Genomic DNA, 15,735 nt, shown 5'->3' with positions numbered 1-15,735 from the left:
TTAGACAAAACAAGCAAAGTGCAATTCAGGAGAGTGTTCGAAAAAGAAAAAACAGTTTAAGTTTACAGGACACCTTATGGCAGTAATGTTGTATGCACTAGGTACATTTCCACAATTTATTTGAAATTTTCCTAGATAAATTGTGAATAAAGCGTGTTCAATGTACATTTTTTTAATAACACTAATCTCTGCTACGAACTCTCTTCAGTCAACGCTGAAGAGGAATTCGGATCACTGTCAAGGACTGAGTTTGCTAGAATGAATCGGTCGCAATAATCTAAAAAATAAATAAATAAATAAAAATTAGTAAATCTACAAAACTTTGAAATTAATATTAACAGTACCTATGGCGTCAGCCAAAGACGAAAAGTTTTTTTCCACATGAGAAAGAATTGTACTAGGAATTTCAAGGAATTGAATGTCCCAAGAAAGGTTATCACCATTGGTTATGCTTTCCATCGAAAAAGACCTGACACTAAGAATACCAGAGTTCAACCAGCATCTATTAGACAGATTTGCTCCAATCAAAGAGAGAAGAATGAACTTACTAATTAATTAAGGTGATTAATCGGATAAAATGTTCTGCATTTTTTATTTTTTAAAAATAGAATTTTATTTAACATGTCACATAGCATTTGCATCTAAAGTTATGCTGATTAGTCAATGAGTCAACTTTATATCTTCTGTTTCTTATCGTTCGTACTGCAACACCCGAAACCACAATCCGCCGGCCGCCACTGCCCCAGAGGGGGATGACAACTTAAGATGAATCTTTTTCTCTTCTGATACAAGGTATTTTTATTTCTAGTATTAATATTATGCGTCAGGACCGAATCTTTCTATTTCTTCGTATGGACATGTTAGGATTCTGTGATACTACGTAGTAAGGATAGTATGTAAGACAGAATATATTGAAGGAAAATAACAGAGATATACTAAACTATTCAATTTATATTTATTACCCCATTTTACAAAAATATATTTTTATGAAAATATCTTTACAAAAATATAAAGAATTTTAAAAAAATAAATGTACAGACAATAAAAGTACATAATAACAAATAGTTGATGTTATAAATTTTAAAATACATACAAATTTCATTTCTTCCCTCCGCATGAGTATAACGACACACGAAGTGAATAGTCATTCCAAATTTGCCAAAACAGAAACTAGTTCCATTTCTTTACTTCAATAAATTTAATTGAATTCTTTTCCTCACTATTCTTTCTAGTGCCTGTTTATTTTCTGTGTCAACTGTCGTTGAGATTCTTTGGCTAGCAGAAGGACTTGAATGCAAACGTAAGGGAGAAGGCAAGAAGAACTAGTTTCTCTCATTTCTGGAAAAGACGAAACTGATTTGAAACAAGTCTAGAAATGCAGTCTTGTTTCAACACACCGGGCCACACTCCTCTCTGTAAGGCCATTATATGTGTAGACTAGTTTTATTCGTTTGGTTTGAATGAAAGGTCTCAAATATCAAACAAGATTCATATTAGTTTCATTTAATTCCATCTAATTAGGGAAGGTAGAGTCCTTTTAACATATGAAACAATTAGGCAACCGGAGAAATCCTCGATTGCAAGAGCGTGTTCGAATTACGAGCGTCAAAAGTTCAAAATTGAACAGACTTTGCGAAAAGCTTGAAGTGACCAATTTTTTTAGATAGTCGGTTCATTTTTGGTATCAGGGGGTTCTCTGGGGTACCCAACACAGTGGTGAGGTCATAACGTACGCCTTTTGCAAGATAAGAGCACTTATTAGGGAGGAAGTGAAGGGGAATGGTGTCCTACAAATTAAAAACTGCCTCCCGTTTCGCACACGGGTCGTTAGGCTGGTAAAAATGTATTGGCCACCGTATTCGATATCATTCAAATATCACTTTCCTCTGTGGCCATCTTTAAAGTTGAAGAATGACATTTGTCTCTGAAACACTTTGCCAGGTATTCATAATTAATCTTGTCTTAATATATATTGTCGACCAAAAGTATAATAGCTAACAAACCTAGTAACATAAAAAGTAATTACAGAGAAACGTATTGAACAATCGACACATTGTACAGTCTTACTGTATAGAAATTGTATACTGTAAACAGCTGACTGTTATCACAAGCAATTTCATAACATATACAATATAAATAAGGAAAAACTGTATTGAAGAATTACTACTACATCAATTTTGATTAATGAAAATTGCATACTCTAAACAATTAATGTTCCGGTAAAAAACCTTTAAAATACGAAACAAAATGTCAGAAGTACTAAACAATTACTTCACCAGTCATAATTCCAAAGAAATGTTATATTTCAAACCGTTTGGTGGTTCTGAAAATCGCTGTATAAACATATAAAACAATAATAATAAAACACATTTATGTTAGAAGAACTAACATTATTGTAATTACAGTTACGTTGTCATGCTTAAGAAAAGAAAATTTCTGAAAAACATGATATTTGGGAGGTATTTGATAGACAATACAGTCGAATAGGGGTGACCAATACACTTTATCAGCCTAACGACCCAGTGTGCCAAACGGAAGGCAATTTGCAAATTGCAAGACGCCATCATCTTTTACCCCCTCCCCAAGAAGTGCTCTTATCTTGCAAAATGCCTACGTTTTGACCTCATCACTGTGTTGGGCGCCCAAGAAAGCCCCTTGATACAAAAAATGAAGCTCTAATCTTTAAAAAAAAAAAAAAAAAAAAAAAAAATCTGTAATTCAAACACGCTTGAGAATGAGAATTTCTCTGGTTGCCTAATTGTTTCATATGTAAAAAGGAGTCTAATGAGTATAGTATCGATATGAAGTCAGAATGACATCCCGCGACCTTCCCTAGTAAGATTGAAAATACAGAAGGGTGGCCAGTGTTTTTTTAAATACAAGACAACACATCTTTCCACTGAATCTCTAGTACCTGCTACATACCATAATTTTGTACGATACTTTATACTTGTAAAAGTTCCAACCCTACTTACATACCTCACCGTGAACGTTTCTGCAGAGTGTTATCTCCTAAGGTTTTAAGTATGTCGGTTTGAAGATACCAAAGTTTTCAACGAACAGTTTTAAAAATTGTCGATTTTCTTAACCGAAGTTCAATTAGCAGTGAAATGAATGTGAAATCAAAGGAAACAAATGAGACTTCAAATCAATGTTTCAGTAATTATTAATATCGTTAACTTTACAGAAAACAGGTTCGTTCACAGGATGTTGAAGGTCGACACATATGCACGAAGATTAAAAAAGAAAAGAAAAGACTTCTGAAAGTTATTTTTTCAGTAAAGGATACTAAACAGTGATATAATTAGTCTTAGCAAAATTTATTTTCTAAAAAGATCCGTGCTTAGGAAGACAACAACTCCTTGCTGAAGCGTTTAGGGTGAGATTTACCATCTGGGTGCTTTTCATAAGTAAAGCTTTATTTATTAAAGCAGTGACTCTCGAACAAATTAAAAACAAAGATTCTTAAGGCCTCACACTATAGTATACGCTTCGATGTTGGCCAATAATTGATCACTGAAAACAAAGCACCATACATCCTTATTGTCTTCATTAATTTATAAGGCCTATATGAGCATGTTTTACAAAGAAACTTTTCTGAATGTTTCATGCAATTTCATTGGCTTCGTCACGTGGTTAATGAAGATAAAAATCTCAGGGCTTGCGGAACTCATCCATTACTCAGAACATCGGCTCCCATTGCTATTAAAGCTAGCTTAGGAGTTAGCTTTTTTTTTTTTTTTTTTCTTTCTTTCTTTCTTTCTTTAAGTAGCTATCCAATTGTCCTCACGAAGCTAGGTGGACTCCATAATGGCAATACCATCTAGCGAGTAAGAACGGTTAGCCCATGCCCATCTTTCCTCTGACCATACCCAGCATGTTTCATTTCGCTGACCTCACGAGAAGAGACATAAGGCGTTCGCTACTTAAAAGAAGGTAGATTAAAATATGCTTACAGAGAAACCTCAATGGGAAATTCATAGCTAATAATTTAATTCTCGAGCAACACATGGTACTATTTTCCGAAGTAAATTTAATCTAGCAGTTTTTCTTTCTTTCTTTATAACCACCAGATGAAAGCCAATAAGATCGGACAAAATATTGAGGATGTTTTCTTTTCTGAAACTTGGAATACTACTACTATACCAATATAACTGAGGAGTTTGATGTAATAAGGGAGTAAGCGAGTTTACGCCCCTTTTGCATGAAACGCATTTGTGGCTTTTGCCATGCTTGTTTAGCCTCCTGGCAACATTTCAATTCAATATCGGAATAAAATGCTCCATATTACATTGTTTTATGTAAGAAAAAAAAAACTACTTAAATTTTTCAACATCGTTTTTCATCAACTGCATATTTCAGACATACGCCCTTATTACATCAAACTCCTCAATTTATAAATTCTGATATGCGCATGAAATGACTGACTCAGGGACATATTTATTACCGTTTAGCCTCGTTTAATTTCTTCTAGAGATGGAATGTTGTTTATGCAGAAGTCGAGTAGCATTTGCCCGTACGCTTTGCCCTGTGGATCAAACCTTAATGATGCAACACCTCCACCTCCTAAAGATGAGTCTAGAACAAAATTCATAGCATGGACGCCAGGAAGTTCGTACCTAGAAGAATAGAAACAAAAAAATATATGAATTACGACCAAATTCACTGGTCTTACTGTAATAATATATCAACTTTCTATTGATAAATCGTATAACTTAAAATAGAAATGAAAATTACAACTTTCAGTTTAACGTCCCACGCTTATGCCCTTTTAGGCTGAGAGAGACGAATGATTAAGGCAAGTGAATGATGAGTGAAGAATTGGTGGAATGAGAATGTGGAAGGAAACGTGAGTACCCTGAGAAAACCCACAGACACGATGTTGTCCAAACAAACTTACTTGGTCGGGAATCGAATCAGGGACCCCACACACCAGCGGTAATCCTTCTACCTCTGAACATTAACACCCACCGTGGCCAGGAATCGAATCAGGGACCCCACACACCAGCGGTAACCCTTCTACCTCTGAACATTAACACCCACCGTGGCTGGGAATCGAATCAAGGACCCCACACACCAGCGGTAACCCTTCTACCTCTGAACATTAACACCCACCGTGGCCGGGAATCGAATCAGGGACCCCACACACCAGCGGTAACCCTTCTACCTCTGAACATTAACACCCACCGTGGCCGGGAATCGAATCAGGGACCCCACACACCAGCGGTAACCCTTCTACCTCTGAACATTAACACCCACCGTGGCCGGAAATCGAATCAGGGACCCCACACACCAGCGGTAACCCTTCTACCTCTGAACATTAACACCCACCGTGGCCGGGAATCGAATCAGGGACCCCACACACCAGCGGTAACCCTTCTACCTCTGAACATTAACACCCACCGAACTTAATTTTCTTTTTCTTTTTCTTTTTGAAGAATCATAAGCGCTCTATTGATTTGTTCATTAGTTAACGATAATTGACTTTTATTTATTTATGCATAATCCTGGACATTAATGGCTTCTACGATCTTAAGGGATCATGTCGGCGAACACACTATCCGGGGAAGGAGGGAAGCAGTTTGGCCGTGTAAGTTAAGTACCATCCCAGCATTTGTCTCGTATGAATGAGGAAATCTTCACCCAGGATGGCTGGCCTGCAAATGCTGTTACGGGTACACCTTCTCAACTGAGTGTTCCGACCGGGAATAAACTTTTGATCTCTAGGTGTTTATACATTACATCAAATAGATAATTTATATTTTTTGTAGTAACTTTACACTGAAAAACTGTGTGAGATCTAAATTACCTAACTCTTTCTCACACCTAAGTGATCCTTTTGATTATTTCAGAAAGTTAAGCAGAAGTTAATTCTATATGAAGCGTACGTTTCATAAGATATATAAGATTAGATCTTGTCAAGTTTTTATTTTGTTCCAAGATTTTGACATCATTATTCCAATTCACCAGAAAGGCGACAAAACTGATTGTAATAATTATCGAGGCATTTCTCTTCTGCCAAAATCCTATAAAATCCTCTCAAACATTCTATTGGCAAGACTGACCCCATACACAGATGAAATTATTGGAGATTATCAGCACGGATTTACACGAAATCGATCAACTATCGACCAGATATTTACTATTCGAGAAATACTCGAAACGAAATGGGAATACAATACCCCGGTACGGTAAACTGGATATACTTTGGTCTTTTTTTTTTTTTTTTCTTTCTTTCTTTAAATTTCCATTCTAACATTTAAGATTAGGGAGGTACTTTAGTGACATTTCTCCTTGTTAAAATAAAATCTTTTGACTTTCTTTTGGAAGCAGTGAACACTCAGTGTGACCAAGAATGATAATTGCAATTCCAATTTTTTGATGCCATGCAAGATTTTTCATGATTTAGCCCATTTGTCAAAATGGCTAATTAATACACGAAAGTATTATTGTAGCACTGTATTTAAGAAACAAAAGAGAAGAACAGGGTATTATAAACACACTGGTAAAATTATCAATGTTTTTACCCAATTTCAATCGAACGAGAAATATCGTCTGATGAAAATATTTGTATTCTACTCGGGTGAATACGAAACATCTATAAAAGAACGGTATAAATTTCTGAATACTTAAAATACCGATATTACAAACATAGGGGTGAAATCACTTTGTTCAAATTTGAGGCAAACAAAAATATCGTTCAATGAAAATCTCTCCAAGTGGATGAATACTTAACATCCAAAAATAAGAGCACTATATTCTTCATTGCGGTAGAGTACTTTACCGGTACCACACTGGTCAGTTTTAGGAAGAAAATTCTTGCAATTCAGGCACTCTATAATATCCTCTTTTAGAAGCTAGTGGGGGGGGGGGGGGTAATCTTCCTTATTACATCGTACCATTTGTAACAATTTCTCATCTTTAATATTGGGCCATTACCAACACAAAACATATGGGCCAATGTTCAAGGGTGCCGATTTCTCTGTAAATTTGGGGGGCCCATTCAGATGCATAAGGTATATGTGAGGATTTTAAGACTAATTGCACTCAAATTATGCCAAATATTGTATATTCATAAATACAATAGGGGGCCCGCATTAGCTTTGGGGTGGTCCGGACCCCCCGGATCGGCGCCCTTGCCAATGTTACCCCACACAATTAAACGCTTAATAGTTTTTGTGTAATTAAACAAACATTTAAGGCGTTAACTTATTAATATTCGCTAATGAACATGTTTTTATATTCTACTTACTTGTGATTCAGGATATGTCACTTTAATGCAATAAACAAAAGTTGTGGAACTTGAAATATGACAAATGTTTACTTGCTAAGAATTGCTAGCATTTTGCTTCCCACGTTCTGAAAACAAATCACCAGCGCCAATATTCATGTGTTCTTAATGTTGTAATACTTCGATCTACAACTTTTCTTACTGATAGAAATCATAATAAGTGTCGAATTTCCTTCTCAAAGTTTTTTTAAAAAAAAAAGTGAATTTACGAATTTCGAATTTTCTTTTTTGGCTTCTTCCTTCGTTTTACCAAGACCTACTCAGGACTTGTCAGGTATATATCTCATATATCGATATGAGACCAATTTGAACAACACAATGAGTGCTGCCAAGCAAGGAAATTATGATTTTCCTATTATAAATCCGTACCTATAAGTACGAACGCAAGACAACTTGCGCCAATCGAACATCAGTCCTTACTGAACAAAAGCAAGTACAGATCGTTACAATCGAGCAATCAGGGGACCACGAAAATTCGAATTTAGGTTCTAAATACTTTTTTTTTCTTTTTTTCTGTTTACCATAATCAATTCTTTTTAATTACAAGTTTCGTTTCTTAGATATCGACATGATATTACTATAATATATTAGTGGTGTACCAAAGTTTATTTTGAGACAGGTTTCGTCTGTCTGATAGCAGTGGTTCTAGCCACTGTAAATTTTAGTTCCTTGTTTTAGAGGAAAATTCGGAAAATATTCCATTTTTCCATCTATAGTTTCCCTTTCCTGTTATTAGCTACATTGGAACAAATGTATCAGCGTCTGAAAGCCTTGTCATTGGCCTACACAATGCACCATTGGAAGTTTCACTTGGATAATCAGGGGAAGTACAGGTTTTTATATTATATATATATATATATATATATATATATATATATATATATGTAGAATGAGATATTTACTTCAAATAACATGTCTAGTTTATTAGATATCGTCATGATACTTCCAGGATATATTAGTGGTGTACCAAAATTTATTTTGAGTGGTGTACCAAAGTTTATTTTGAGATAGTTTGCGTCTGTCTGGCAGCAGTGTTTCCAGCCATATAAAATTTTAATTTCCGATTTTAGGGAAAAATTCGGAAAATATCCTACTTTTCCCTCTTGTTGGCTATATTGGAATAAACGTATCAGTATCTGCAAGTCTCGTCTTTGGCCAACACAATGCACTAAATAGGAGTTGAGGAAGAAAGTTTCAATAAGATTATTAGGGAAGCTGCAGCACCTGCATAATTGTTGATTTTTGTTTCTGAGCGGAAAAAGTGTCAAAATTTCGTGTGTAGATGAGATAATTTTTTTATTCTGTTTTTGTATGGCAGCTAGCGACTTCACATTTTCACTGTGTGTTGTCGACCACCAAATTTTTTGAGGTGACTTGGACCCATATGCCAATAGTGGTACCAGCTCCAGAAAATCTTAAAATTAGAGAATTATTTTGTAAATTTTCACCACTACATTTCCTTCCATAATTTCCCTCCTGTTGACAACACTGCAATCAAACTTACGCCATAAAATTGCAACATTCTTTTTCTAAAAAAAAAAAAAAATAAATAAAAATAAAAAAATAAAAAAAAAATAAAATAAAAAAAAAGGTCTTAATCCTATCAATCGGGTAAATAATCTCTGGGTTATAATTCATTAACTAAAAGTACGAAAACGCAAAAAAGTCCCGAAAGGGTTAAGTTTGGTATGTGCACAGCAGAAGATAGCGAAATATGCTATGAAGTTGGTGAATTCACTCCCTCATTCTTAACTGGTACCAACTCTAACCAACAACTAGTGATATAGAATGCCTAGTTAATAAACAGAATCTTATCTACCCATTTGTTTAAGGTGAGGCAGAAAGTTTTTGAAACAGTATACAAAAATATTACCTTAAACGGATCCGTAAGCAACTTTTCTTTCGTTATTAAATATGCAACGTATTGTTTCATTTACCTGTTGACTGGAGTTGGTATCCGTTGTTATCTAGCTAGTAGAGGTGATTGGCAAGCCTTAAAAGTATCTTTTTATCTTTCTTTCTTCGAAAATTATCAGGAAGAAACAAGTTCTTCATTTATATCTAAATTCAAGTAGCATGAATCAAAAAGCTTCCTTTCGCTCGCTTCAGTGATTTATGTAACATTTTAAATTCTTGCAATAATCTTTCAGAATATCTTAAAAGTAAGATATTTCATATGCAAATAAATTTACATATCACTAGAGAAAAAACAATTACTGTAATTTACATATTACTTACTGGATCTCGAGACATTTAATTCAAAACTACTGTATCATTAAAATTACCTCTTGACGCAATCCTTGGGTTTTAAGCCATCTTTAAATAGATGTGAAAAATAATTAGCGACAGCTTCTTCTGTTAGCGCCCTCTTCAAATATGGGTAATAATTGGGATGTCTAGCTATCACGCCTGTAAAATAAATAATACTCGGTATCACATCTATCCATGACATTTATCAAGTCTCACGTTGTTATTCATACTTGTAATTAATATAAATTTGTAATACATCTGTGGAAAAATAACTCTTTCCTATTTAAAACATCTCATCATGCAAGACTTGAATCTGGTGCATCTGGTGGCTCAGGGTGTCTACAAAAATTTCAAAATGAAATTTCCTGACTTTTTCGTGACCTTTTCTTTACTCAGTCATAAAATTTCCAAACATTTTCAAGAGCGAATTTGGATGCGAATTAGGCCTAATTTTCATTCATGAAATAGAAACGTACTTTGCTTGCGATTTGATAGCGTCTACAGTTGACCATAAAAATTTTGGTGGTGAAGTTTGACGTTTTACAGAACAAAATTTTCCGATCTGTACTTACATTTGCAGTTTAAAAGAAAATCGTGATGACTTTCTTTTTCGTGACTTTCATGACCGTTTTCTGATTTCGTGACTTTTTCGTGACATTCGTGATCGATAGACACCCTGTGGCTGCACAAACTATCATGCAAGACCACACTGCACAGAACAATCCTTTCCCCATCACACTAACTCATTCCCAAAAGAGCTGCATTTAGAAGCACACCAGAGGTATCGACTTCATTTAAAAAGAACTGTTGTGTATTTCAATAATTATTCTCGAATATTTTGAAAATCTTTAAGTTCTGTTATTACTAGTATCGTACCGCGAGCGGGGCGACGACCTGGGCGCCGAAGTAAGGAGGGTGCAAAATTCGGGAGGAAAAAGAAAAAAAAAGGAAAGAAAAAGAGAGGAAAAACTACTTGGAATATTACTAGTATGTACTTAAATCCTTTTCCTGCTTTAAGAAGTGGTCCTATAATGTTACTTATGTTAGGAAAATACATGTACACATATACCAAATGGAAGGAAAAAAGTAATAAAAAGTGTCAAAATCAAGGAAAACTAGAGTTTATTTTAGAATTTTTTTTTACGCTTCGCGCCAACCATGATGGTGCTTCGCGGCTGGTCTGTCGACTTCACTCATACGTACGGGAGTCGCCATCGTATACTCTAGCCCGTGGCGCTGATTTTCCACGGCACAGCATTGGTTATTACATTCAATGAACAAACTGCAATATTTTGAAAAATTGTTGAGTGTGATGTAAATATCAATAAATCAGCAATATCTATTTTGAAAACCTTTACGGAGTGCTGTAAACTTCAATGAACAGCGTGTAATAATCAACATCAATATACTACAATACGATGTTCTCGTTATCAGAGATTTTTTTTTTCGGTCCAAATATCTGGTCTTCCGCAACATATACTTATATTTACCTATGTTTCCAATATCTCCTTTGTCCCCACTCCGTGTATAAGCTAAGTCTTCCAATCTATAAGACATTCGACCTTCCTTCACAGTTTCTTGTTTTGTTGAACTTCTGTCTTCCGTCTTTGAGTCAACTTCTTGTTTGACTGCTTCGAATACGTATGATTCCCTTTGGTTGTCTAACGAAATGTTAGCCTATAAGGAGGGAAAAAAGGCTTAAAATATATGCAGTAAAAGTAAGTAAACAAGAGAAGAAAGAGCAAAATATTGTAGTTTCAGTAATGCTGATCATTATTTATAATATGGAATATACGTGGGTGATTCAGAAAATAATGGCTCCAAGCCCACTACTTGGCCAATAGTACTGCAAATATTCTGCACTGTTTATCATTAACGCACTGATGTTTAAGCTATAGAATGTTATTTGTTTCGCCTTCCTATCTCTTCTCGTTTCAGAATAATGAAGCAATCCATGGCATCCAATAATGACGTCCGGTTGGAACAGCGGGATGTCATTGAATTTCTGACTGCGGAAGGTTGTTGGCCCAGAAACATTTATCGCTGTAACTAGTCGTGGATACACCATTATAACCCGGAAACGAAGCGTCACTTGATGGGAGTACCGCCACACCTCCTCTCCTACGTTAAAAAAAAAAAAAAAAAAAATCAAAATTGTCCCATCTGCAGGCAAAGTGTTGATATTCTGCCTCATTCTGCTTAGTCTAGATCTTGCGCTCTGCGACTTTTGGCTCTTCCCCACCTTAAGGATCACCTTAAGAGCCAATAATACATTTGTGACGCGGAGTTGAAAGCAACGGTTTGGCAACGGTGAGGCCAGCAGCCACCACAATTCTTCACTGGTAGCATGAAAAATCTTTTTTTCACGTTGACGCAAGCGTGTTGCCCGTAATGGGGACTATGTTGAAAAATGATGTCAACATTTGTAGCTGACATTGAAAGCTTTCCACTGATACTTGTATCGGTGCTATCTGTCAAACACAAATAAAGATATCAGCTTGGAGGAATTACTTTCTGAATCATCCTCGTATATACAACAAACAAACAGAACTGTAATCTGAAGGAGTGGTTGCCAATTACTTCCGAGTTGCGGACCCTCTTTTTATGTTTAAGACAAGCTATGAACCTCACACCTTTAATTTTTTGGTATCTGCGCAGAAATAATATTTGTGAGAGAAATAATAATATTAGTAACAATTAAATCATAAACCTTTGCTTATGCTATAAGAATACAACATACAATAATACATACATAGAAGGGATTCGGAATTATTTATAACTTTTATAAATTATTGGAGTAAATAACGTCACGGACTCCCTAAATTTGTTCCACGGACCCCTAGCAGTCTGCGGACCATCCATTAGGAAAGATTGGTATACAACATAACACCACTAGGAATTATGACGTATAATTTCTGGTTAACTCTTCCACGTCCTTGATTGTTTAAAGGCTGATGAGTTTTAGGTAGGCTGATGAATTCTAACTGCCACTGTAATTAATGCAGGATAACGATTCATCCATTGCTCTACTTGTAATGAAACAGGCGTTCATATGCCCGTACTTACTTATCAGTATGACGTTCCTGTTAGGAATGATGAACAACTTTTTCACAAAATATTTGATGGAACTAAAGGAAGGTTTTACTGTCGATTTTACCTTTAAAAAAAAAAAAAAAAAAAAAAAAATGAAATGTACGCAACAACACCTGCAAGCGTTATGACAAAATATTTATTTTCCTTCTGAGATGTGATATATTATCTGCTCTGAAGGTAACTGTTTTTTCTTCCCTTTCTTTAGTATTTACTGTCAATGAGTGAATGTAAGTGGTTAGTTGAACATGTCTCGACTTATATTTAGAGGTACATATTTTATACTAAGTTTTATTTGTAACGGAACATAATTTTCGAATAATGTGAGACATGCCGGTGAATTTTCGTATAATGAGAAGCAGTGGCGTATTTACGATTTTGTTTCGGGGGGTGGTGATTTTGGTAACTTTATTCCTGGAAATGTGAAAATTCTGCAAGATATTTTATTTACTTTAATATAGTAAATACAATTTTTCTCGGGGGCGTTAAGCCCGAAAGCCTCCCCCCCCTAAATACGACACTGACGTGGAGCATGCTGGTGTTTGCAAGGGAAGTTACAATGTGGGGGGAAACTTAAGCAGGAATTCCGTTTAAAATATCCCTTTTTTCTCAACACAGCGCTAGTTACACTTATCCAATTCAATCCCATCAGAAAAAAAACTAAAAAAAATGCGGTATTTACAACGTATGTCAAGTGAACAGCACGCATTATGTGGACACAATTCCTTAAGACAGGATTTCCAAAATTTCTGTAAAGTTCCCCTGACATCCTGATTTGCCCTGACAAAGGTTTACTATTTCCTTAATAAAAGTTTAATATTTCCTCTTTTTCGTGTTCCCAGTAGTTTAGTTAGATAAATAAATTAAAGATATGATACTAAGTTCCTATAAAATGGGTCGCTATAGGAAAATTGCGTCACCAAAGGTGTATTTTTTAATTAGTGTATGCGCTACGGAATTATACGTGAACACGCGGTATTAAAGACTATCAGCTGTCGAGGAGTTATATGGCCTGACTACAAAGACTGTCATTAGATGCTGACAAAATTTAGATGGAACCTGCGAGAAAGTCAGATGGCTGTCAAATCTTAATAAAATTTATATGAAATCACCTCGAAAACGTATCTTTTCAAACAAAAAGTAATTCAACAAAATTGGTACACGAGTGTGAAAATTATCCATGATTATACATATTCAGCATGCTGTTGTTTCTAACTTGAATTGTTCTTACAATTCATCTTACATGAGTGTTACTATTGTGTCTCCCTTATACCCTTCAATTATGGTATAAACACTTTCAGCCGTTGAGGAGTTTCATAGTCTAGTTCTGAAGAGTATCATTAGATCCTAACAAAAGTTATATAGAATCACCAGGAAGGTATGCTCTTTCAAGCAAAAAAGCATCATTAAAATTGGTAAACCTATGTCGAAGATATGCGTGAATATACACAATATATTGATAAACCTGTCTAATTGAAAACCTTGTTCTTTTTCTGAAATCAGTTAAAAAGACACTTATCTCAGCTCAGAAGATGAGAGGCGCCACTCTGGCTACATTAAGGAATTCAAGATGCGTAGCTCAACTGATTTGAGAGTTAAGAACCTAACCACAAATCATGGCACAATACACCTTGATACATCTTAATACATCTAACCTATTACTCTGTATTGTTATGTTGCATGATCTCTAAATCCCAAATAATAACCTTATTACTTCAAAGATACTTTCATTATCGACAGCGACTACTTAGTTTCCCTAACATTAAAAAGCTTTTAAATAATTTCCCCGACTCTTCGCGGCAAAAATCAAATTCCCTGATTTTCCAGGTCTGTAAGCATTGTGTTTGCTCTCTTTCATACGAAGTCATTGAGTTGCGCAACTGTTTGCGAATTATTGATTTAAAGTAGAGCTTTATACTGAGCAACTGCAGTTGCTTGCACTAAAACAGTTGCTGCCACTGCACCGTCTGCTCTAGCGCAACCGTCTCGAGCAACATTCAGTATCCACCACTCTACATCTACGTTTATATTTATTCAACCACTAAGAAAAGAAGTAAAGGAAGGAAATATGTTGTTGACAATACCAAACATACATCGATGGGATTCTTCGTGCCTAAATAATTTCGCTGCCTATGCAGGAGGCCGGGTTTTATTCGTGGTGGTAGATACTGTGGTTAAAAGTAACAAATCTACGTTTAATGTAATCTAGTAGCCTAGGTACTATATATTTCTATATTTCTTGTGTCCTGACAACCCCGTCCCACTACAGAGAAAATACGTGAGTCTTGACAGATAGAAAATGGAAAAAACAAACAAGGTATCGGTGTCTGCTATCAGTTGCTTGGTCTATATTTCTGCTCGTACTAGTAGCATAACTCAGTTCCTGTGTATGAAAGGGCTATAAGATGCCAATGTCATTATTATCTGCCAACAATCCACACAAACGTATTACTTTTCCGCACCCAATAGTCGAAACGAAGTGCTGCTAAATGTCTTCCTTGGACAGGTGACCTTCAAATCATTATGTAAGCGACACATACAATGTTCCAAGTGCACTGAAATGCTTCCTTAATCATTACACAATATGGATTGGAAAAAAAGTAGTGACATTTAGAATATTTGTTTTCTCAATGGTTAGATGATTGATACAAGAAGATTAATATAACACCAAAATTGTTTTCAAATTTTATAACTATCGAATTATTTAAGTAATAACTTACCTGAAGTCTATTCTTCGGATAGAGGAATGAAAACAATCGAAGTAGTGGCACTGCTTTGGGTCGACCACCCAGTAAAGTAGTGAAGCCAGGTGCCATCCCTGTGGCAGCAGGAGCTATTTCACGACTGAATAACTCGATTGCCTTCTTGTCTTGATGATGAACTGCTAACCACACAACTGCTTCACGTACATCATGGCACATTGGACTTAAAAGAAAAAAAATCACATGAATGTTTATATGTTTGAAACCTCGTTAATCCTACTTATCAGCAGCAAGAATGGAGTTTTTATTTCCAATGTGATGTTGGAAATGTTAATATATCGTTCTTGTAGGAGAATTCCGATGTACAGAAAGTACATACAGGGTGGCCTGTAATCATGTTTC

The 15,735-nt window shown here is 35.5% G+C and overlaps 1 protein-coding gene across 1 annotated transcript in view; it reads right to left on the bottom strand.

Annotated features, from left to right (window-relative positions):
• Positions 1-936: 936 nt before the first annotated feature.
• LOC145662356 (uncharacterized) overlaps positions 937-15,735 on the bottom strand; it is a 69,216-nt gene continuing 54,417 nt past the window's right edge. The window contains exons 8-12 of the mRNA XM_081727866.1: positions 15,352-15,556; positions 11,032-11,218; positions 9,577-9,700; positions 4,448-4,619; positions 937-1,338 (exon numbers count right to left, since the gene is read on the bottom strand). Of these exons, the coding sequence (XP_081583992.1) occupies positions 4,451-4,619; positions 9,577-9,700; positions 11,032-11,218; positions 15,352-15,556 (685 nt within the window). The 3' untranslated portion in view covers positions 937-1,338; positions 4,448-4,450. The remainder of the gene's footprint in view (positions 1,339-4,447; positions 4,620-9,576; positions 9,701-11,031; positions 11,219-15,351; positions 15,557-15,735) is intronic.

Source organism: Thermobia domestica, chromosome 10, assembly GCF_964235325.1.
Source record: "Thermobia domestica chromosome 10, izTheDome1.hap1.1, whole genome shotgun sequence".
Taxonomy (NCBI): domain Eukaryota; kingdom Metazoa; phylum Arthropoda; class Insecta; order Zygentoma; family Lepismatidae; genus Thermobia; species Thermobia domestica.
This window is presented reverse-complemented; position numbering and strand designations above follow the sequence as displayed.